At 43.0% G+C, this 25,374-nt stretch overlaps 1 protein-coding gene across 4 annotated transcripts in view; it reads left to right on the top strand.

Annotated features, from left to right (window-relative positions):
- The first annotated feature begins 7,407 nt into the window (after nucleotides 1-7,407).
- The window catches only part of usf2 (upstream transcription factor 2, c-fos interacting), a 29,186-nt gene continuing 11,219 nt past the window's right edge, over nucleotides 7,408-25,374 (top strand). For 2 of the 4 annotated variants that reach the window (XM_036971300.1, XM_036971299.1), the window contains exon 1: nucleotides 7,409-7,900. In XM_036971300.1, coding sequence (XP_036827195.1) covers nucleotides 7,863-7,900 — 38 coding nt within the window. In that variant the 5' untranslated portion in view covers nucleotides 7,409-7,862. Of the gene's footprint in view, nucleotides 7,901-25,374 lie in introns of all 4 variants that reach the window. The other 2 variants (XM_036971298.1, XM_036971301.1) reach the window with 2 other exon arrangements.

Genomic DNA, 25,374 nt, shown 5'->3' with positions numbered 1-25,374 from the left:
TGGTGTTCTTTGGATGCAACTCAGCATTCTTTGTCCTCCAAACACGACGAGTTGAGTTTTTACCAAAAAGTTATATTTTGGTTTCATCTGACCATATGACATTCTCCCAATCTTCTTCTGGATCATCCAAATGCTCTCTAGCAAACTTCAGATGGGCCTGGACATGTACTGGCTTAAGCAGGGGGACACGTCTGGCACTGCAGGATTTGAGTCCCTGGCAGCATAGTGTGTTACTGATGGTAGGCTTTGTTACTTTGGTCCCAGCTCTCTGCAGGTCATTCACTAGGTCCCCTGTGTGGTTCTGGGATTTTTGCTCACCGTTCTTGTGATCATTTTGACCCCACGGGGTGAGATCTTGCGTGGAGCCCCAGATCGAGGGTGATTATCAGTGGTCTTGTATGTCTTCCATTTCCTAATAATTGCTCCCATAGTTGATATCTTCAAACCAAGCTGCTTATCTATTGCAGAGTCTTCCCAGCCTGGTGCAGGTCTACAATTTTGTTTCTGGTGTCCTTTGACCGCTCCTTGGTCTTGGCCGTAGTGGAGTTTGGAGTGTGACTGTTTGAGGTTGTGGACAGGTGTCTTTTATACTGATAACAGGTTCAAACAGGTGCCATTGATACAGGTAACGAGTGGAGGACAGAGGAGCCTCTTAAAGAAGAAGTTACAGTATTACGGTTTTCTTCTGGTGAAAGAGAGGCGGACCAAAAAGCAGCGTGGTTATTTATAAACATCTTTAATAAAGATGATAACGTGAACAATATACTTATACAAAACAAGAAAACGTGGAAAACGGAAAACAGTCCTAACTGGTGCAAAACACAGAGACAGGAACAATCACCCAGGAAATACCCAAAGAATATGGCTGCCTAAATATGGTTCCCAATCAGAGACAACGATAAACACCTGCCTCTGATTGAGAACCACTCTAGGCAACCATAGACTTTCCTAGACAACTCTACTAAACACAACCCCATAAATCTGATAAACCCCTAGACAAGACAAGACACATAAAATCACCCATGTCACACCCTGGCCTGACCAAAATAATAAAGAAAACACAAAATACTAAGGCCAGGGCGTGACAGTAGTACCCCCGCTCCCAAAGGTGGCGGCTCTGGCGCGGGACGTGGACCCCACTCCAACATAGTCTTAGTCTGCTTTCTTAGCGTCCTTAGAGTGGCGACCCTCGCCGCCGACCTTGGCCTACTAATCTTAACAAAGGGCCCCACTGGACTGAGGGGCAGCTCGGGACTGAGGGACAGCTCGGACTGAGGTAGCTCGGGACTGAGGGGTAGCTCGGGACTGAGGGGTAGCTCGGGACTGAGAGGAAGCTCGGGACTGAGAGGAAGCTCAGGCAGGTTGATGGCTCTGGCAGATCCTGGCTGACTGGTGGCTCTGGCAGATCCTGGCTGACTGGCAGCTCTAGCAGATCCTGGCTGACTGGTGGATCCTGGCTGAATGGCGGATCCTGGCTGAATGGCGGCTCCTGGCTGACTGGCGGCTCTGGCGGATCCTGGCAGACTGGCGGCTCTGGCGGATCCTGGCAGACTGGCGGCTCTGGCGGATCCTGGCAGACTGGCGGCTCTGGCGGATCCTGGCAGACTGGCGGATCCTGGCTGACTGGCGGCTCTGGCGGATCCTGGCGGCTCTGGCTGCTCCATGCTGACTGGCGGCTTTGGCTGCTCCATGCTGACTGGCGGCTCTGGCTGCTCCATGCTGACTGGCGGCTCTGGCAGCTCCATGCTGACTGGCGGCTCTGGCTGCTCCATGCTGACTGGCGGCTCTGGCTGCTCCATGCTGACTGGCGGCTCTGGCTGCTCCGTGCTGACTGGCGGCTCTGGCTGCTCCGTGCTGACAGGCGGCTCTGGCTGCTCCATGCTGACAGGCGGCTCTGGCTGCTCCATACAGACGGGAGACTCTGGCGGCTCATGACAGACGGGAGACTCTGGCGGCTCATGACAGACGGGAGACTCTGGCGGCTCATGACAGACGGGAGACTCTGGCGGCTCATGACAGACGGGAGACTCTGGCGGCTCATGACAGACGGGAGACTCTGGCGGCTCATGACAGACGGGAGACTCTGGCAGCGCTGGACAGGCGGGAGACTCCGGCAGCTCTGGACAGACGAAGCGCACTGCAGGCCTGGTACGTTGTGCTGGCACTGGTGGTACTGGGCTGAGGACACGCATAGGAAGCCTGGTGCGGGGAGCTGCCACCGGAGGGCTGGTGCGTGGAGGTGTTACTGGAAAGACCGGACCGTGCAGGCGCACTGGAGCTCTTGAGCACCGAGCCTGCCCAACCTTACCTGGTTGAATGCTCTCGGTTGCCCTGCCAGTGCGGCGAGGTGGAATAGCCCGCACTGGGCTGTGCAGGTGAACCGGGGACACCATGCGTAAGGCTGGTGCCATGTATGCCGGCCCAAGGAGACGCACTGGAGACCAGATGCGTAGAGCCGGCTTCATGGCACCTGGCTCGATGCCCACTCTAGCCCGGCCGATACGAGGAGCTGGTATGTACAGCACCGGGCTATGCACCCGCACTGGGGAACCCGTGCGCTCCACAGCATAACACGGTGCCTGCCCGGTCTCTCCAGCCCCCCGGTAAGCACAGGAAGTTGTCGCAGGTCTCCTACCTGGCTTCGCCATACTCCCTGTGTTCCCCCTCCCAATACATTTTTGGGGCTGACTCTCGGGCTTCCATCCACGCCGCCGTGCTCGTCTCTCCAACTCCATTCTCCTATAACCCTTCTCGCACTGCTCCAGCGAATCCCAGGCGGGCTCCGGCACTCTCCCTGGGTCGACCGTCCACCTGTCTATTTCCTCCCAAGTCGTATAGTCCTGACTTCGCTGCTCCTGCTGCCGCTGCCTGTCACCACGCCGCTTGGTTCTGTTGTGGTGGGTGATTCTGTTACGGTTTTCTTCTGGTGAAAGAGAGGCGGACCAAAACGCAGCGTGGTTATTTATAAACATCTTTAATAAAGATGATAACGTGAACAATATACTTATACAAAACAAGAAAACGTGGAAAACAGTCCTAACTGGTGCAAAACACAGAGACAGGAACAATCACCCACAAAATACCCAAAGAATATGGCTGCCTAAATATGGTTCCCAATCAGAGACAGTGATAAACACCTGCCTCTGATTGAGAACCACTCTAGGCAACCATAGACTTTCCTAGACAACTCTACTAAACACAACCCCATAAATCTAATAAACCCCTAGACAAGACAAGACACATAAATCACCCATGGCACACCCTGGCCTGACCAAAATAATAAAGAAAACACAAAATACTAAGGCCAGGGCATGACATACAGGTCTGTGAGAGCCAGAAATCTTGCAGGTTTGTAGGTGACCAAATACTTATTTTCCACCATAATTTGCAAATAAATAAATTAAAAATCCTACAATGTGATTTTCTGGATTTTTTTTCTCATTTTGTCTGTCATAGTTGAAGTGTACCTATGATGAAAATTACAGGCCTCTCTCATCTTTTTAAGTGGGAGAACTTGCACAATTGGTGGCTGACTAAATACTTTTTTGCCCCACTGTAAATTGTTTTGTAATGGTTGACCACAGCAGAGTTCAGTATTATAGAATGTGTGTGTGTGTGTGTCAGTATCCTTACAAATATGAAAATCTGCATACTGTATGGCACAGATATGGGTAAGAATAAAGTGATATTCTCTCTAACACTTTAAATGTTTGGGGTGGACCTCATCGGACCGTTCACGAAATCCAGCAATGGCAACAGCTAGTGTCTGACGGCGAACGATCACTTTACCAAGTGCGTGGAGGCCACACCATTAAGGTCAGTAAAGCAAGAGAACGTGCTTAACTCTAAATCACCTTCTGCAACCCATTAAAAAGGGTCCTTGTAACCAAAAATGTATTTCCGTTTTGTATGATACCTATCAAGGACGAGACTGGAGCCGCAGCTGTTGACTGAGGTAAACAATGCAATTGTATAAACAATTATTGCATATACTGTAGTCTTTCAAATTTGTGATTGACTATAATGTACTTTCAGATCACTGTTGATGAACCAGATCGGAACTCCTTTGAGGACCACATTCAAGCACAGACTGAGAAGGATGTGGAGGTTTTCGACCAGGTAAAAATTGTAATTTATTTTCTGGCCCTCGAAGAGATATGTAAGAAATGTATTTGTAATATGAAATATAATTGCATATATTCCTGTTATCAATCAAGGTGAGACTGAACATCGAAAAGGCAAAGGAGAAACAGAAGGAGAGCTACCGGAGGAGAATCAAGCAGACCAAGTGCAGGAGACATCCAGGCAAATTACTTGGTTTGGAAGAAGGAAGAAATTATGGCAAGACCTGGGGATCAGGCTATACCTTCCGAAACTGTTGAAAAGTGCATATCTCCCATTTACAACCCTGCACTAAGTCATACATTTTTTTCACAGTAAAGTTTAACCTGTGTTGCTTGTTTACGTCTGTCTCCTACCATGTTCCCTTTAACTAGATTGGAAAGCTGCCGCGGTCATCCCCCTCTTCAAAGGGGGAGACACTCTAGACCCAAACTGCTACAGACCTATATATCCTACCCTGCATCTCTAAGGTGTTCGAAAGCCAAGTTAACAAACAGATTACTGGCCTCCCGGGTGGCGCAGTGGTTAAGGGCGCTGTACTGCAGCGCCAGCTGTGCCATCAGAGAGACTCTGGCTCTGTCGTAACCGGCCGCGACCGGGAGGTCCATGGGGCGACGCACAATTGGCCTAGCGTCGTCCGGGTTAGGGAGGGCTTGGTCGGTGGGGATGTCCTTGTCTCATCGCGCACCAGTGACTCCTGTGGCGGGCCGGGCGCAGTGCACGCTAGCCAAGGTTGCCAGGTGCACGGTGTTTCCTCCGACACATTGGTGCGGCTGGCTTCCGGGTTGGATGCGCGCTGTGTTAAAGAAGCAGTGCGCCGGGCCTCCCGGGTGGCGCAGTGGTTAAGGGCGCTGTACTGCAGCGTCAGCTGTGCCATCAGAGTCCTGGGTTCGCGCCCAGGCTCTGTCGTAACCGGCCGCGACCGGGAGGTCCGTGGGGCGACGCACAATTGGCCTAGCGTCGCCCGGGTTAGGGAGGGCTTAGAACCAGCTGCCAGTGTTCACAGTGCTCAGGTGTTCGTTAAGCTACACAGCGATTATTATTATTTATGATCACAGATCATTGCACCTGTTCATAGCCCATCTGTATAAAGCCCATCTATCTACCTTATCCCCATACTGTATTTATTTATTTAGCTCATTTTGCACCACAGATCTCTACTTGCACATCCATCTTTTGCACATTTACCATTCCAGTGTTTAATTGCCATATTGTAATTACTTCGCTACCATGGCCTATTTATTGCCTTAACTCCCTTATTTGACCTAATTTCCACTCACTGTATATAGACTTTGTTTTCTTTTTTTCTACTGTATTATTGACTGTATGTTTTGTTCATTCCATGTGTAACTCTGTGTTGTTGTATGTGTCGAACTGCTATGCTTTATCTTGGCCAGGTCGCAGTTGCAAATGAGAACTTGTTCTCAACTAGCCTGTCTGGTTAAATAAAGGTGAAAAAAAAGAAGAAAAAAACTGCTCCTGTTCTCCAGGAGCTAGGGGTTCTGCCCAACACCCAGGACTGGATGCACCTGATGTCCTCCATTACCAACCACCCTGCAACTTTTTATTACATCATCTACAGATACTCTTATTGTCATGTTATTATATGCCAAGAAAGTGGTCTTGCTCTATCATACTGGGCACACAATATGTGAGATAACACTAGTACTGCAAACACTCAGAACAAAGATAGCAGGCCCTGGACTTTTCAGCCTCTCTCTTCAAGTCCCCCTTCCGAGACTGGCTGCCTGTTGAAAACAAGTGACAGGCATAACCTCCCACCCACACAGCAACCTCCTCTATATCCCACGCACCAGAATTTAGTATTTTAGTCTATGATTGCCATGTGAGTGTAAAAAAAATGGCACAACTGTACCCAAAACATATCAATGTTTATATATAAAAATCTTAAATACTACCAGGTTGGTTTTCACAGCTGTTTCACCAGGTGTTCATTATTGTAAGTTGTAAGGTTTCCTTTGAGGGTATTTATTAGTTCCAGCAGCCTAGTGGTTAGTGTTGGACTAGTAACCGAAAGGTTGCAAGATCGAATCCCCAAGCTAACAATCTGTCATTCTGCTCCTGAACAAGGCAGTTAACCCACTGTTCCTATGCCAATCATTGAAAATAAGAATTTGTTCTTAACTGACTTGCCTAGTTAAATAAAGTTTTTTTTATTTTTATAAATAAATATCCTAGGACCTACAATAGATACATATATATTCAACATCAAGGGTGTACTAATGAGCTATGCAAGAAATTATATTATTTCAGTGTAATAATAGGGCAGGTTAAAATACTGACTTTGTAATCTGTAAGGTAAGTAACATTAATGTGTCAAGCAGATTACATTTTCTTAGCTATTTCCGAAATGTAGTAACATTTAAGACATGGATGTTATGTTGTTAACAAGATGCCCAAAAGTAGTTAGAAGTAATGTTTTCATTTTATTAGCTAAACACAACTCGTTGAAACAGCTACATTTTTGCGGAAATCAGCCTTATTTGCATAGCAGGGATGAAAAGAACATAATTTAGACATGTAATGATCTCCAAAATTCAAATCATTAGATCATCATACCATTGATACAGCAATGAAAGTGACCGTGGGACACTTTTTGGCTGGGGGCCATTATTTGGCATGACAGGCCCACAACCTCCAGGGGACCAACAACCCCCCAAAACAATGTCTGTTGGCCCTTACAAAAAAATATAGCAGTTTTAAAACTGCAATTAAAGTGCAGTAACTACAGTCGACTGTGGTATTGTGGACACAGTAATTGTGGAATAACTGCAGTGTTCTGTAATTATACTGCACTCTGACTGCAGTTACACAGCAAAATTACTGCAGTAAAAAAAAAAAAAAATTTAGACGCAGTATTTCTTTGACAGAAACTTTTTTGGTAATGTGGGGCTGTGGAGCTCAGGGGTCCCCGTGCATGTGCACAACATGCTCATTAGTAAAGTTAGGCTGCTGATTTCAATTGCACTAGACACTGTGCTTGACTCTGCCATGAGCTCACCGGAGCTGAGTACCAGCACCCCAAATGTTATACTCCTTGAGCTTCTGTTTCTCTTATAGAATATTAGCTCAAAAGTATTGTGGAGCTCCTGCACCTAAATATAAACAGGACTTAGACCCAACATGAATACCGGAACCTATTTCAGTCAGTCCAGCACTGACTACACAAACTTTTGTTCAAGGCTGAGCTAGAACTATTCGGATACAATACTTTAATTTCACAAGTTCAGCGGAATCAAAAGTCAACCCGTGCTTAGAATAGACTCCACTCCATACTTTATTATCCACAACGACAAGGCAACTTTAGACGCAGCCTTGCGGATGGATACATTTAACAGCACTACGAGTGCAAATAGCCCGACCAGGGAACAATAAATAAAACATTTATAGAAATCAACCAGTTAATCACGGAAATATCTGCCAAATTCCCATCTATAAATCCGACGGTAAATGTCGTTAGAAGCTTTTACAGTAGCCAATTCTGACACCAGAATCTCGCATTTTCCAAGAAGAGGGGGACGTGATAGAGTCAAAAGAACACACAAAAACGAAAGCACCCTTCCAGCTCTGCAGCGGTCTCCATTTTAACTGTTTGCCCAGTCGGTACCTCACGTGTTCTGGACGGTCTTTCTCACATGACCCTTGTTTGTCCCCGTGATCAGTACTTCCAACTCCGTTTTTCAGTGTCGCTGAATATCACATTTTAAACTGTAACCTTCATGGATATGCATGAACAGAGTTTGGACAGCTCTACAGGGTAAGAAAACGCATTCTACGCTCACAATAGCTTCACAGGCCTAGGCACCGTCTTTGCAACACATTAGCGCTAGCTATATGAACAAATGTTTTATTTTCTGTAATATATTTCGTTTTGTAAATCCAATGCATAAGACCAATATCTTAACGTGTTTGTCTAATATGTCGTGCTTTGCATTCAGTTATTATTGCTATGGTTTATTTACTCGACTCAGTCAAGCGAGACCAGCGACAGTCGTGTAGGTCAATTGTGTAGCTGTAACTGTCAAATTATTACAACCGTTTTAATGTCAGTGATGTGATTAGAAAATGTATGATGTCGCTTTTTTTTTGTTGAGAAATACATCAAAATAAGATTCATAATAATGCACGATTTATATACACAACTTCTATACTTCTCAGTGTTACGTCAGTAGAAAAATTTACATTATCCTCCTGTGATTTGTTTGCAACCCATGATGAACAGCAATGATAATATCATTATGGGTTACATGAAACTGGCTACATTTGAATAATGCATTTGTTTCAATGATTCCATTATATTATTGTGCAATATTCCACTATTGGTTTAATAATAATTTCTAATTTGTAAAGCGCGTTCTCACACCCAAGGCGCATCCTTATAAAGCTTTTCTGAACCGCACGGTCTTGAGCTGTGCCTTCAGTTCGAAGGATTAAAAGTGGCCGTTACCAATTTGTCAACGTTTTCGAAGTGGAGGGAAAGTCTAGTGTTGACCTGCTGATGCATGCAAATCTGATTACAAAAAACGTCAGCCAATATGCGTCAATTTGACTAATTCAACTTTAGCAGTCTAGTATGGTGATGAGTCCACTTTTTTTCCCGTAACACAACGCCAGGGGCACTCTTGCTACTTATATCAGTGCACAGTAACACGGAACACAAACCGTAAAATATCAAAACAAACTCTGAACATTAATTTGGGGACAGGTCGAAAAGCATTAAACATGCTTGCACTTGCGAGCTAATTTGTCCTATTTAGGTAGGTTGCTGTTGCTAGCTAATTTGTCCTGGGATATAAACATTGAGTTGCTATTTTACCTGAAATGCACAAGGTCTTCTACTCCGACAATTAATCCACACATCAAATGGTCAACCGAATCGTTTCTAGTCATCTCTCCCCGTCCAAGCTTTTTCATCTTTGAACTTATATGGTGAATGGCATCTACACTTTCATAGTATTACCATGACAACTGGCAAAACAGTTCATCTTTCAATCATCCACGTGGGTATAACCAATGAGGAGATGGCATGTTGGTACCTGCTTCTATAAACCAATGAGGAGATGGGAGAGGCAGGACTTGCAGCGCAATCTGCTTCAGAAATAGGAATTACTTCTATTTTAGCCCTTGGCAAAGCAGACGTGCACAAGCAGTGTGGGTGCAATAATGGAATAACAAATATTCCTACATTTATTTTGCAACGCGAGCGGTATAGTCAGGGTATAAGAAGTACACAGTAATGCACGGATTGACTCCTAACCCGCAGTCTCCTGTTATATCCGCAGGGCTGACTGTTTTAGGGTTGTTAGGCTAAATATTGTGTGGATGAAGGGCAGGCGGGTTGAATAAAGAGAACAATACATTAAAAAAAGTCCATAAAGGTATAATATTATGCAATTTATATCTATAGGCTACCTTGAGGTTTTTCTTTAATTATGTTTGGCTATTTAGGGCCTAACTACGCACACTAAATACCCAACACGCCAATCCCCAAATACTTTTGGGAACGGGCAGAAAAAGGTAATGCTGATTTTTGGAGGCAAAAAGCAGAATGTCGGAGTTTAATTCAATATTAAAAAGCTGCGAAATGTAGAGTGGAAAATAAGAGAAGGGAGGGCAAGAAAAGTAATGTTTGGGAAATATTTGTTGAAGTGGTAAAAGAGGATGATACCATTGCCGGTGTTGTGCCAAATCTCCCCCATGCCAGGAACCCCCCCTCTTTGCACACTCACTTCATTGCTGCGACTTCTTTGCTAGTTGAGATTTCTAATCACGTTAGGCTGCGTTTCATTAGATTTTTTATGTCGGTTTGATCACGGGGGAGGCACTAGTAATGTCTGCAGTTTTTGGTTTGGCTATTTGTTTCAAATGTATGAGTCTATAAATAAATCTCTTTGACAAAATTTGCCATCTCTCCCATGTCTTATTCAACTAGTAATTGTTCTGAAATGTTTATTGCTTGCCTACATTTTACTCCCTCCTCTATGTTTAATATAACACACATATATAAATTATACATTTCGTTTGCCTATCCTGACGTGAAGTTTGTTCTATAGAAAATATTTGACTATGATGTGTGCAACAGAAAGTATTTGACTCTAGCCACAAAATTAAGGAAATTAGAAAGGCCATTTTCTTGCCTGCCGAAATCTCCCCCTAATAATTTCCTTAATTTTGTGGCTAGAGTCAGATACCTTCTGTGCCACACATCAGAGTCAAATACTATCTATAGAACAAACTTCACGTCAGGATAGGCAACCAAAATGAATAATTAATGTACAGTTGAAGTCGGAAGTTTGCATACTTAGGTTCAAACTTTTCAACCACTCCACAAATTTCTTGTTAACAAACTATACTTTTGGCAAGTCGGTTAGGACATCTACTTTGTGCATGACACAAGTAATTTTTCCAACAATTGTTTACAGACAGATTATTTCACTTACAATTCACTGTATCACAATTCCAGTGGGTCAGAAGTTTACATACACTAAGTTGACTGCCTTTAAACAAAAATTCCAGAAAATTATGTCATGGCTTTAGAAGCTTCTGATAGGCTAATTGACATAATTTGAGTCAATTGGATGTGTATCTGTGGATGTATTTCAAGGCCTACCTTCAAACTCAGTGCCTCTTCGCTTGACGTCATGAGGAAATTAAAAGAAATCAGCCAAGACCTCAGGGAAAAAAATGGTAGACCTCCACAAGTCTGGTTCATCCTTGACTTGTGGAGGTCTGAAGGTACCACGTTCATCTGTACAAACAATGGTAAGCAAGTATAAACACCATGGGACCACGCAGCCGTCATACCGCTCCTAGAGATTAACCTACTTTAGTGTGGAAAGTGCAAATCAATCCCAGAACAACAGTAAAGGACCTTGTAAAGATGCTGGAGGAAACAGGTGCAAAAGTATCTATATCCACAATTAAACAAGTCCTATATCAACATAACCTGAAAGGCTGCTCAGCGAGTAAGAACGATTTGCAACTGCACATGGGGACAGAGATGGTACTTTCTTGAGAAATGTCCTCTCGTCTGATGAAACAAAACTAGAACTGTTTGGCCATAATGATCATTATGTTTGGAGGAAAAAGGGGGAAGCTTGCAAGCCGAAGAACACAATCCCAACCATGAAGCATGGGGGTGGCAGCATCATGTTGTGGGGGTGCTTTGCTTCCGGTAGTGACTGGTGCACTTCACAAAATAGATGGCTTCACAAGGAAGGAAAATTATATGGATATATTTAGGCAACATCTCAAGACATCAGTCAGGAAGTTAAAGCTTGGTCGCAAATGGGTTTTCCAAATGGACAATGAGACCAGGCATACTTTCAAAGTTGTGACAAAATGGCTTAAGGACAACAAAGTCAAGGTATTGGAGTCGCCATCACAAAGCCCTGAGCTCAATCCTATAGAAAATGTGTGGGAAGAACTGAAAAAGCATGTGTGAACAAGGAGTCTTAAACACCTGACTCAGTTACACCAGGTCTGTGAGGAGGAATGGGCCAAAATTCACCCAACTTATTGTGGGAAGCTTGTGGAAGCCTACCTGTAACGTTTGACCCAAGTTAAACAATTTTAAAGGCAATACTACCAAATACTAATTGAGTGTGTGAATCATAAAACACGGGACGAGATGTTAAAAACTGTCCATTGTGCCAATAGATGGAATGCACTCACATGAGATTTGCCGTGATGTTGACAGAGTGGCATGGGAGGTTTATTTCTTAGACTGGGTTAAGATGTCAATTTTGGGACACGTCCTCAGTAGTGTGCCTTCGAATCAGTGGGTGTTTCGGCCTTTAATCACTAAACACCCTCATCAAAGGTGGCCAGCTAAAGGGTGATCAAGCCTTAGTTTGTGTCCCATGCCCAATTAAGATGTCTCATGGGACTATGCAAGGCAGGGGCGTCCTCTTCCCTGAGCCAGCCCTACAGCTGACCGCATACCTTGTATGCCCTCCTCAAGTTGTAGGGATCTGAATTGGGTTCTCATGTGGGGGTGGGGGGGGGGGGGGGGGGGTCATGAAGTTATAGCCCAGCAAGGGTCCTTCCGTTTGATCCAGATCCACTGGCTGCCTCTTTCAGCTGCTTGAGAAACTGCTCGGACGGTCTGCCGCAGAGCCTGTCCATGGATTCCAAGTTCTTTCAGCAACCTGATGGTGGAAGAAGCCACAAATCCTCTGCATCCCACTTCAACTGGCCAGACTTTTGCATTCCAGCTACGCTGAGATGCATATGCTGCCAACTCTGTGTAACGCAGTTTCTTACGCTCCTAGGCCTCTTCAACAGAGTTTTCCCACGGGACTGTGAGCTCTATGATGTACACAGCCATGTCTGGCCTAAGGTTGGTAGAAGCAATCTCAGGTGGAAAAATGAGTTGCTGGCCAAAATCGACAAGCATCTCCCAGTCCCGGCCATGGCTAGGTTTCTGGCTTTGTAGGAGGATGCTTGGGCCTTTTCTGTCCCTCCCAGATGAATATTGTCATTTTGATGGGATTGCTTGTTTTTGGAGGTAATGAATTGGTTGCACTCCTCTTGGTCTCAAGTGCTGCAGCCTGGCTCTTGAGGACCTGATTGTGCCTCCAGGTGTAGCAGCCTTGTGAGAGGCTGGTCTTGCAACCTGTCATTATATGCCTGAGAGTCGCTGGAGCTGGGCAGAGGGGGCAGGTCGAGTCCTCGCCATACCATTGTTGTAGGTTTTTTGGTGATGGAAGCACATCAACTCTTATGATGAAGTTGATGTTGCTTGCCTCCATTTGCCAAAGCTCACTCCAGTGGATCTTTCTCCTCTCCAGGCCTTCCCTCCATGTCCATTGCCCTTGTTTAGCAAGAGAGACAGCCTTTGCACTTCTTGCAGTCTCCTCCTGTCTGCGCACCTCCTCGACCACCAGCTTCCTGCGTTCAGATGTTGTTGCCTTATGGAACGTTGGTTTGCTTGCTGCCAGGTCAAAGCCTCCTCTTCCATGCTGGATATTCCCCACAATGTCTTGGTGTCTCAGGGCTGATGTTGCTTGCTGCACAGCCTTGGATGATGTCCATTTCTGTCCAGTTTGTAGAGGAGGTGCAGCCTTGCTAATGGTCTGGTCTTTGGAGTCCTTCAATGTCATCTGAAGTCTTACTTTAGAGCACTTGTACTCCTCCGTTAGACTTGTAAGAGGTAGTTCAAGGACCCGTTTGCCATAGAGGCCGATGTTACTGAGGCATTGTGGGACACCCAGCCATTTCTTCACGTATGAGGTAATGGTTTGCTCCATCTTCTCCACTGTTGTTATTGGGACCTCATAGACGGTGAGTGGCCATATTACCCGGGGGAGAAGTCCAAACTGTAGGCACCAAAGCTTGAGCTTTCCAGGCAGTTGGGTCTTGTTGATGTTCTCAAGACCGTCGGCAATGTCCTGCCTTACTTGCTGCACTTGATCTTTATCCCGGAGGCTTTCGTTGTACCATCAAACCCAGGCTCTTGACGGGTTGCTCAGACACCGTTGGTATCGGGTCATCTCCAATGCAGAAACTCACATCTTTAAGCTTGACTATGGAGATGCTTCGAGATTTGCTTGGCTTGATTTTCATCCGGGCCCACTTGATGTTATCCTGCAGTTTTGCAAGTAGCTGCCTGGTGCATGCTGCAGTGGTGGTCAGTGTAGTCATGTCATCCATGTATGCTCGGATAGGTGGGAGACGGAGCCCTTCCTTAGTTCTCTCACCGCCGACCACCCATCTCGATGCCCCGATGATGACTTTCATGGCCATAGTGAAGGCCAGAGGTGAAATTGTACAGCCTGCCATTGTGCCTACTTCCAAGCACTGTCATGTTGTTGTGAAGTCAGGTCTTGGAAATAGGCCTTTACCAGTGTAGTGATGGGTTCTGGTACTTGGAAAATGTTGAAGGATTCCCAGAGGAGTTCATGGGGAACTGAGCCAAAGGCATTGGCCAGGTCGATGAAGATGACAGAGGTCTCTCTTGTTCTTCTTAGCTGTTTGGATCTGGTGCCAAATCATACTAGTATGTTCCAGGCAACCAGAGAAACCAGGAATGCCGCTTTCTGTACAGATGTATCAATGTACTTGTTCCTTTCCAGATAAGTGGACAGCCTCTGTGCTATTATACTAAAAAAGATCTTCCCTTCGACGTTGAGAAGGGAGATTGGTCGGAATTGACTGATGTCTGTCGCATCCTTCTCTTTCGGGATTAGCACACCACCAGCCCTTCGCCATGCCTTTGGTATTATTTCCTTCTGCCACACTATCCTCATGAGCCTCCTAAGAAAGCGTAGAACATCCGGGGCGTTCTTGTAGAGCTTGTATGGTACTCCATTAGGACCAGGAGCCGAGGCCGATCTTGCTCTTCGGACAACGTTCTCTACTTCCTTCCATTTTGGAGGGTCAGTGTCCAGATTGAATTCTGGTTGTTGAATTGGTGGGATGTCATGTGGGATGATTATCTGCTCATGCCTTTTCATGTCCTGGTGGACCTTTTCCAGATGTTCTTCCAGTTCTGGCTTTGGAGTTTTTAGGATTCCGCACTTTTCCTTTGCGAAGAGGTCTTTGACAAACTTAACGTTTTTTTTTATAGAACCGTGTTCTTGAGTGTTCCTTCCTCCTACGAAGTTTCCTTAAGTTTTCCGCTCTTTGCAAGGTTGCCAGCTGACATTTTAATGTCTGCTTGGAGTAGCATGAGACCTTCTCTCTCTGCATCAGAGACCTTCTTCCACTGCTTTCTCAGCTGCCTTCTCTCTCTGACAAATATCTTGATCTCTTGCTGCCTCCTAGATTTGGCTGGCGCGGGTGGTGTCTTGCCACTTCTCCTTTCTTTTACTCCAAAGCGCTCTTCCCCATAGTGGTAGATGTCTCCCATCCTTTCAAGCTTTTTCTCTGCTGTTCCAGAGAACCTGTTGTTCCAAGATTTGTCAGGTCGTTGTTGATTGTTTCCCACTCTCTCTTTTCAACAGCTTTGGGCCACTTCACACTCGGTCTGTGCCCTTTGATCTTTTCCTCTTTTAGAGGTCTCTGTGGTTGGGTGAGTTCATCCACCGGCATTTCTGTGCTTGTGTTATCCTCCTCCGTTACAAGGATGCTGATGCTCTGCGAACTTTGGTTTGCGTCCCGTCGCTGTGCTTCATTCGACTGATTTGACTGGCTGCTTTGTAAGAAGTACTGCGAGGTCCCTGTCTCTGCTCTCCCAAGCACCTTTTCCTCCCTTGATGGATCCTTAACCCCCTTGCTGATGTTACTCTCTCCCAACCACAGCTGCACACCTGAAGTGTGTGTCCTGCTGCTGTTATGGTTGTCTCATGTCTGTGTTCCTACTCGTAGTCGTTTCCGTTCCTGGGTCCGTAACTGTGTGATCAGTCATTGAGCCATCTTGCGCCCCAGCTCTCGCAGGCTCTAGGGGTATGTTCCTTTGTTGACTTTCAGTAGCACTTAGCGGGTGTTTCCAACATACTGAAGCAGTGTCGGAGAAGTCCAACATGGGTAGCTAGCCCATGACAGCCCCAGTGGGGTCTATTCCCTCCGGTCAGCTGTCTCTCCAAGCTGTCACACAGACTTTCCTATGTTGTCAGCTGTCCTTTCACAGCAGTCACTGGACTGGTCCAGATAATCAGAATCATAAAACACGGGACGAGATGTTAAAAACTGTCCATTGTGCCAATAGATGGAATGCACTTACATGAGATTTGTGAACTTCTGACCCACTGGGAATGTAATGAATTAAATAAAAGCTGAAATAAATCACTCTCTATTATTCTGACACTTCACATTCTTAAAATAAAGTGGTGATCCTAACTGACCTAAGATAGGGAATTTTTCCTAGGATTAAATGTCAGGCATTGTGAAAAACTGAGTTTAAAAGTATTTGGCTAAGGTGTATGTAAACTTCCAACTTCAACCGTATTTATTTTAGCATCTTGAAAGAATTATACCGTCTGAAGGTGCTATGTTTCAGCGTCATAAAAACTGATAGTATTCCAACCACATAAAATAGGCCTATTCATCCAAGCCAAACAGAAATCTTATCAGAAACATTTTGGGTCATTTTCACAGATTTCTCTTTCCTTACAACCGGTGAAACTGATGTAATATGGCCATTTTGCAAAGAAAATATTTCCTGTTATTTTTTTTGGCGGGGGGGTGGTTGTTACATTTTCATTAGGGATGGTAATTGAATAACCGTGTAACTGACGGTTATGGATGAAGCCCGCCATGAAAATAAAATAACCGTCAAAACTGTTTAAATAGGTCTACATGCATTTGAGGATTTATTTTATGTCAACTTCATTTTCATGTAGATAAACATGACCTAATAGCGGGAGTGTTGACTTATGACAAAAGCAATTGTTTTGCTAACTTTGTCTGGCTATTAAATGTACTATGTCTCCTCTTTCCAACTTTCCTTTGATGCTTGAGCAGCTCATCCCTAGATGTGCGGGGTGTAGAGCACTATAGGCAACAAAAAAAATTATGTGTGGACTTTCTTTTATTCAATGCACATTTTCATTGCTTGCTAGTAAATAAATCGGCTTTTAGACAAACTTTTTTTACTTTTTTTATTTTTTACTTCATTAATTATTCAACAGCAGTCAACAAGATTGTTCTGGCTCTGTGGCCTAAAATGCTCAGATTTTGTGTCAAGTGGACACGTGCCATCCTCTCCAACCTGGCATGGTATTATTTGATACAGAATATTTTCTTAATTGATAGACTGGCCGATATACCACCCTAGACGAGACAAAAAAAAAATGCCACCCACATATACCCACAAAGTAGAATACCGTTAATCCCTGTCATTTGGTTACATACATTTCTGTTAATGCAATGTATTAATTACAGTAATATACCCATCTCATTGTCAGAGTGGAAATGTTGTTTGCAGAGCTCACAACTTGCTACACTTGTGAGAAACAAGTTTTGGTTTATTTCATACCATAATTTACATGCTCCATGTGAGAGCAATGAGCATGTGTCTGGTTTCTCTATCCTGTTAGTGTTGATGGCACGCAAGTCCTGAGCACACATAAAAGTATCTGGCCTGCTTAACGTAAATGTCAAATGTAGGAAAGTGCCCCGTTGGGCTTCTGTCATTTTTTTATTTTCTTCACCTCACACAGTAAGACAATGAATTCCATAGAAGTATTATAATAATATTTATATTTTACATGCATCCTTTCCAACACTCTCCCCTTTGATAATCAGTATTGCTGATAAATATGCTGTTGCGTGTATTTGTTTCTTTTAGTGATTGTCAATGTCATCTTCATGCTATAGCATAGCTGTCCCCTTCATACTTTCCTTGTCAATTCATTATCTTCTAGCCTACTTTTGGTAGACCTAGGTTTTTTAATACATTTAAGGAAAGGCAAAATATTTGCTCTTGAGTCTGACATGCGTTGGTGGCTTTGATTGACGTGTGCTTTTACAGGGGTGGGTGTGTGAGTTTGCTGACTCTCTATAGGCCTATATGTCCATTTAGAAAGTTTCCTTAACCTCTAGCTTCGAGCAATCCCGTATCCGGGAGCGTAATCATAGCCTCAAGTTCATTACCATAACGCAACGTTTCCTATTCATGAAAATCGCAAATGAAATAAATATATTCAAACACAAGCTTAGCCTTTTGTTAACAACACTGTCATCTCAGATTTTCAAAATATGCTTTTCAACCAAAGCTACACAAGCATTTGTGTAAGAGTATTGATAGCTAGCATAGCATTAAGCCTAGCATTCAGCAGGCAACATTTTCACAAAAACAAGAAAAGCATTAAAATAAAATAATTTACCTTTGAAGAACTTCGGATGTTTTCAATGACGATAGATAGCAAATGTTCATTTTTTCCAAAAATCTTATTTGTGTTGACGAAATAGCTCCGTTTTGTTCATCACGTTTGGCTAAGAAAAACACCGGAAAATGCAGTCACTTACAACGCCAAACTTTTTTCCAAATTAGCTCCATAATATCGACAGAAACATGGCAAACGTTGTTTCGAATCAATCCTCAAGGTGTTTTTCACATATCTATTCGATAATCTATCAGTGGTGGCAGTTGCCTTCTCATCAGAAGCAAACGGAAAAATACTGCAGCCGGAGATTACGCAATAATTGCGACGGAGGACACCAGGCGACCCACCTGGTAGATGTAGTCTCTTATGGTCAATCTTCCAATGATATGCCTACAAATACGTCACAATGCTGCAGACACCTTGGGGAAAACGTGGAAAACGTAAGCTGACTCCTAGCTCCTTCACAGCCATATAAGGAGTCATTGCCATGAGGCGGTTTCAAAAAATGCGGCACTTCCTGATTGTATTTTTATCTGGGTTTTTTCTGTAACATCAGTTCTGTGGCACTCACAGACAATATCTTTGCAGTTTTGGAAACGTCAGTGTTTTCTTTTCAAAGCTGTCAATTATATGCATAGTCGAGCATCTTTTTGTGACAAAATATCTTGTTTAAAACAGGAACGTTTTTCATCCAAAAATTAAAACAGCGCCCCCTATATCCAAGAATCAAGTATCTTGTCTGGACACCATCTCTTTATTAAAAAGTAAATGCTGCTGTCCTGATTTAATATTGTTGAATACCAATTTTTAGGAGCTTAGGCTACATTATTTCTCTGATTACGGTGTCCTCTCTTTGAAGAACATATGCCAATGCCATCGAATGACAGCAACCGGGTTTGTGACGTTATGTGAATATTTCGGGAAAAGTGGGAGAAAGCCCATCAGAATTTGTTTGAATGGTTTTGTGCGTCGAAATAGGATCTGCATTTATTTTTTTTATATACAGAAAAGCCAACCTATGATGAAAATTACAGGCCTCATCTTTTCAAGTGGGAGAACTTGCACAATTGGTTGCTGACTAAATACTTTTTTGCCCCACTGTACTGTACTCTATACCATCTTGCCTATGCCGTTCGGTCATCGCTCATTCATATATTTTTATGTACATATTCGTGTTCATTCCTTTACACTTGTGTGTGTATAAGGTGGTTGTTGTGAAATTGTTAGGTTATATTACTTGTTAGATATTACTGCATGGTCTGAACTAGAAGCACAAGCATTTCGCTACACTCGCAATAACTGCTAACCATGTGTTTGTGACAAATAAATTTGATTTGATATGTCTTTGTTTTGACTCTGTTAATGTTGTCAATACGAAAATGCGCAGATTCTCTCCAACCTGGCACTTCTTTAATTTGTTCATTTTAATAAGTAATAACCTGAATAATAATGAAACGCCATGATAGTTCAAAGTGTATTGGCTTGTTTCAAATAGGTTTTATTAAGAAGCATATCTATGTAAACAAGTGTACAAACATTATTTTTTTTCTCTTCCCCATCCCCGAACAGTTGTTGGTGACCGTGTACATTGGCCTGGCCAATTATTTAACCTCATATTACAAGACGTCATAGCTCAAATTTTCATCTCAGTCCCAAAGCATCTTTGCTCCACGAAAGAACCAGAAATTATGTAACTTTACCGATGTCAACTAGATAGATTGAATGCTTCAATCATTTATGACATTCTGGTGAGCAAGGGTTTATTTAGTTATCTAGGACAACGTAATGACAGAAATGGGGCCTCCCAAGTGACGCAGCAATCTAAGGCACTGCGTCGCAGTGCTAGAGGTGTCACTACAGACTTGGGTTCGATCCTGGGCTGTTTCACAACCGGCCGTGATCAGGAGTCCCATAGGGCGGCGCACAATTGGCCCAGCATCGTCCGGGTTTGGCCAGGGGGGCTTTACTTGGATCATTGTGCTCTAGCGAGTTTTTCTGGTGGGCTGTGCGCCTGGAGCCTGACGTTGAACTGTGTTTCCTCTGACACATTGGTGCGACTGGCTTCCGGGTTAAGCGGGCGGGTGTTAAGAAGCGCGGTTTGGCGGGTCATGTTTCGGAGGATGCATGACGAAACCTTTGCCTTCTGAGCCCGTTGGGGAGTTGCAGCGATGAGACAAGATCTAAATTGGGGAGAAAAAGGGGTGTAAAAAAATTATATAATGAGGAGAGGTTAATGTAACAAATAGCCTAAATTGGTTGAAATTATATGCAGAAACATATCAAAATCAGTCACAACAAATCCTTCACCCCCGTCAAAAAAATAGCTCTGCCTTTCCTGCATTGCATTTTCTATATTAACGGGTTAGTCGGGTGCGGGCTGCCGATTTTTTTTATTTTTATTTTTTATTTTTTTTATTTTTTAAACTTTTTCATATATAGTCTGCCGGTTGCGGATGGCTTATTAGCAACTGCAGGCAGGTGAACAGATGGCTGACTCATTGCACCACTAGTACACACAGTCACTTATAGTCCAGCGAATAGGTTAAATAATTGTTCAATTGTATGATAAAAGTATCAGACTTGGTACATTACTACTAGATACATTAAGGAACATTTTTAAAGATTGGAGGCAGTATGGGAAGCTTGTCAGTTAATCTGGATGTCCTGTTCAAAGAAAAATAGGGTAGTCATTCCAAACGATATAAAAATGGATTTGTAATATAATCTACCTACTATATAAACTGGTACGGTAATCTAGACAATTATCATCATAAAGTACTCTTAAGGCCTTCATGGAGGTCACACCAAGTTTGTTTTGACCATAGACCAGTGGTTATTGGGGGGGTGGACTTTGAGAGAGCCACCAAATTTTACACACACCTAGGGCATGTCTAAATAAGTATTTTGGGCTAAAGTGCCATCACAGATGTTGTCCTTTACCCCCCCCCCCACTGGCGGTCATTTCCAATGTGGCCGCTGAAAAATAGGCAATGATGAAAGACACCCATGATGGGGGAACTTTTTGGATAGATTTCACCAGGGATACTCTGATAATGTTAGGGAGCAAGCAGACACCAGTGTTCCAATATGTATTAAGGACATGTGGTTGGACATGGTGAAGTTGGATTTGTTTGTGGTTCTGTAACAAAGGAGACATTATAAGCAGGTTGCATTACATAATGTAAAGGTGATAAGGACGAATCAGGGCAGGCCTTATAATGTGACAAGTGTGTGGCATTGAGAGAGTCAACAGGTGAAATCAACTTGGTTGATAAAGTACATTTCAGTAGTATGCTGCTCCAATCACGATTCACATCTCCTAAAATAATTGGTACATACAGCCCAATGATGGCTTAAAATGTTTGAGGGGGGTCTGGAAAACAAAAATAAGATGCCATATATACATATTCTTAAATTTTTTGTAGAAAAATGCTGAAAATGTGTGCAAAACAAATTGGCTAGTTCTAGTAGTTGACATGTAAACACTTTTTAAAAAGTAATATGGGTGTTCGCTGAAGCTTATTGATTGCAATGATACAGTTGAAGTCGGAAGTTTACATACACCTTAGCCAAATATATTTAAACTCAGTTTTCACAATTCCTGACATTTAAATCAAGTAAAAATTCCCTGTCTTAGGTCAGTTAAGATCACCACTTTTTAATTAAGAATGTGAAATGTCAGAATAATAGTAGAGAGAATGATATAATTCAGCTTTTATTTCTTTCATCACATTCCCAGTGGATCAGAAGTTTACATGCACTCAATTAGTGTTTGGTAGCATTGCCTTTAAATTGTTTAACTTGGGTCAAACGTTCAGGGTAGCCTCCCACAATAAGTTGGGTGAATTTTGGCCCATTCCTCCTGACCGAGCTGGTGTAACTGAGTCAGGTTTGTAGGCCTCATTGCTCACAAATTTTCTATGCGATAGAAGTCAGAGCTTTGTGATGGCCACTCCAATACCTTGACTTTGTTGTCCTTAAGCCATTTTGCCACAACTTTGGAAGTATGCTTGGTATCATTGTCCATGTGAAAGACCCATTTGTGACCAAGCTTTAACTTTCTGTTTTGAGATGTTGCTTCATTATATCCACATAATTTTCCTCCATCATGATGCCATCTATTTTGTGAAGTGCACCAGTCCCTCCTGCAGCAAAGCACCCTCACAACATGATGCTGCATCCCCTGTGCTTCACGGTTGGGATGGTGTTCTTAAGCTTGCAAGCATCCCCCTTTTTACTCCTAACATAATGATGGTCATTATGGCCAAACAGTTCTACTTTTGTTTCATCAAACCAGAGGACATTTCTCCAAAAAGTACGATCTTTGTCCCCATGTGCAGTTGCAAACCGTAGTCTGGCTTCTTTATGGCAGTTTTGGAGCAATGGCTTTTTCCTTGCTGAGCCGCCTTTTCAGGTTATGTCAGTATAGGACTTGTCTTACTGTGGATATAGATAATTTTGTACCTGTTTCCTCCAGCGTCTTCACAAGGTCCTTTGCTGTTGTTCTGAGATTGATTTGCACTTTTGGCACCAAATTATGTTCATCTCTAGGAGACAGAACGGATCTCCTTCCTGAGCGGTAGGAAGGCTGCGTGGTCCCATGGTGTTACGTACCATTGTTTGTACAGATGAACGTGGTACCTTCAAGCGTTTGGAAATTGTTCCCAAGGATGAACCAGACTTGTGGAGGTCTACAATTTTTTTCGGAGGTCTTGGCTGATTTCTTTTGATTTTCCCATGATGTCAAGCGAAGAGGCACTGAGTTCTAAGGTAGGCCTTGAAATACATCCACAGGTACACCTCTAATTGCCTCAAATTATGTCAATCAGAACCTTCTAAAGCCATGACATCATTTTCTGGATTTTTCCAAGCTGTTTAAAGGCACAGTCAACTTAGTGTATGTAAACTTCTGACCCACTGGAATTGTGATACAGTGAGTTTTATAAGTGAAATAATTGGTCTGTAAACAATTGTTGGAAAAAGTACACTTGTGTCATGCACAAAGTAGATTTCCTATCAGACTTGCTATAGTTAGTTAACAAGAAATTTGTGGAGTGGTTGAAAAATGAGTTTTAATGACTTCAACCTAAGTGTATGTAAACTTCCGACTTCAACTATATACAGTTCCTTTAGAATGTATTTACAACCTTTGACATTTTGCTGTGTTACAGTCTGAATTTAAAATGGATTATATTGAGATTTTTTTGTATGTTTAATAAAAAATGTGAGGCTGAAATGCCTTGAGGCAACAAGTATTCAACCCCTTTGTTATGGCAAGCCTAAATAAGTTCAGGAGTAAAAATTTGCTTAACCAGTCACATAATAAGTTGCATGGACTCTGTGCAATAATAGTGTTATACATGATTTTTGAATGACTACCTCATCGCTGTAGTCCACACATAAGGTAAGGTCCCTCAGTCGAGCAGTTAATTTCAAACGCAGATTCAACCTCAAAGAGCAGGGAGGTTTCCAATGCCTCGCAAAGAAGGGCACCTATTGGTAGATGGGTAAAAATAATAAAAGCAGACATTGAATATCCCTTTGAGGATGGTGTATTAATTACACTTTGGATGGTGTATGAATGCACCCAGTCTCTGCAAAGATACAGTGGTCCTTCCTAATTTAGTTGCCGGAGAGGAAGGAAACCACTCAGGGATTTCGCCATGAGGCCAACAGTTAGAGTTTAATGGCTGTGACAGGAGAAAACAACCGAGGATGGGTCAGTAAAATTGTACACTACTGGTCATAAGTTTTTTAACAACTACTCATTCAAGGGTTTTTCTTTATTTTTACTGTTTTCTTCATTGTAGAATAATAGTTAAGACTTCAAACTATGAAATAACACATGGAATCATGTAGTAACCCAAAAAGTGTTAAACAAATCTAAATATATTTTATATTTGAGATTCTTCTAATAGCTACTCTGGCATTCTCTCAACCAGCTTCATGGGGTAGTCACCTGGAATGCATTTCAATTAACAGGTGTGTTTTCTTAAGTTAATTTGGGGAATTTTGGGATATACACAGAAGATAGCCCTATTTGGTAAAAGACCAAGTCCGTATTATGGCAAGAACAGCTCAAATAAGCAAAGAGAAACGACAGTCCGTCATTACTTTTTATTACTTTGTCAGTGACTACAGAAAATGTCAAGAACTTTGAAAGTTTCTTCAAGTGTAGTTGCAAAAACCATCAAGCACTATGATGAAACTGGCTCTCATGAAGATCACCACAGGAATGGAAGACCCAGAGTTACCTCTGCTGCAGAGGATAAGTGCATTAGACTTACCAGCCTCAGAAATTGCAGCCCAAATAATTTCTTCACAAAGTTCAAGTAACAGACACTTCTCAACATGAACTGTTCAAAGGAGACCGTGTGAATCAGTTCTTCATGGTCGAATTGCTGCAAAGAAACCACTACTAAAGGACACAAATAATAAGAAGAGACTTGCTTGGGCCAAGAAACACGAGCAATGGACATTAGACTGGTGGAAATTTCTCCATTGGTCTGATGAGTCCAAATGTGAGATTTTTGGTTCCAACCGCCGTGTCGTTGTGTGAACAGATGGTCTCCGTATGTGTATTTCCCACAGTGAAGCATGGAGGAGGAGGTGTTATGGGGGTGCTTTGCTGGTGATACTGTCTGTGATTTATTTAGAATTCAAGGCACACTTAACCAGTATGGCTACCACAGCGTTCTGCAGCGATACGCCATCCCATCTGGTTTGGGCTTAGTGAGACTATCATTTGTTTTTTAATAGGACAATGACCTAACACACCTCCATGCTGTGTAAGGGCTATTTGACCAAGAAGGAGAGCGATGGAGTGCTACATCAGATGACCTGGCCTCCACAATCCCCCGACCTCAACTGAATTGAGATGGTTTGGGATGAGTCGGACCGCAGAGTGAAGGAAATGCAGCCAACAAGTGCTCGGCACATGTGGGAACTCCATTAAGACTGTTGGAAAAGCATTCCAGGTGAAGCTGGTTGAGAGAATGCAAAGCTGTGTGTGCAAAGCTGCCATTGAGGCAAAGGGTGGCTATTTTGAAGAATCTCAAATATAAAATATATTTTGATGTGTTTAACACTTTTTTGGTTACTACATGAATCCATATGTGTTATTTCATAATTGTGATGTCTTAAAATAGTAAAAATAAAGAAAACCCTTGAATGAGTAGGTGTTCTAAAACGTTTGACCGGTAGTGTAGTTACTTCACAATACTAACCTAATTTGACAGAGTGAAAAGAAGGAAGCCTGTACAGAATAAAATAAATATTCCAAAACATGCATCAGGCACTAAAGTAATACTGTAAAAAATGTGGCAAAGCAATTCACTTTCTGTCCTCAATTCAAAGTGTTATGTTTGTGTCAAATCCAATACAACACATTAGTGACTACCACTCCATATTTTCAATCATAATTTGTATGCTTGGAAACGTTAAGGATTGGAGTTTTTAGGAT

Source organism: Oncorhynchus mykiss, chromosome 32, assembly GCF_013265735.2.
Source record: "Oncorhynchus mykiss isolate Arlee chromosome 32, USDA_OmykA_1.1, whole genome shotgun sequence".
Lineage (NCBI taxonomy): Eukaryota > Metazoa > Chordata > Actinopteri > Salmoniformes > Salmonidae > Oncorhynchus > Oncorhynchus mykiss.
The sequence above is the reverse complement of the archived record's forward strand: the minus strand, read 5'-3'. Positions and strand labels throughout refer to the sequence as shown.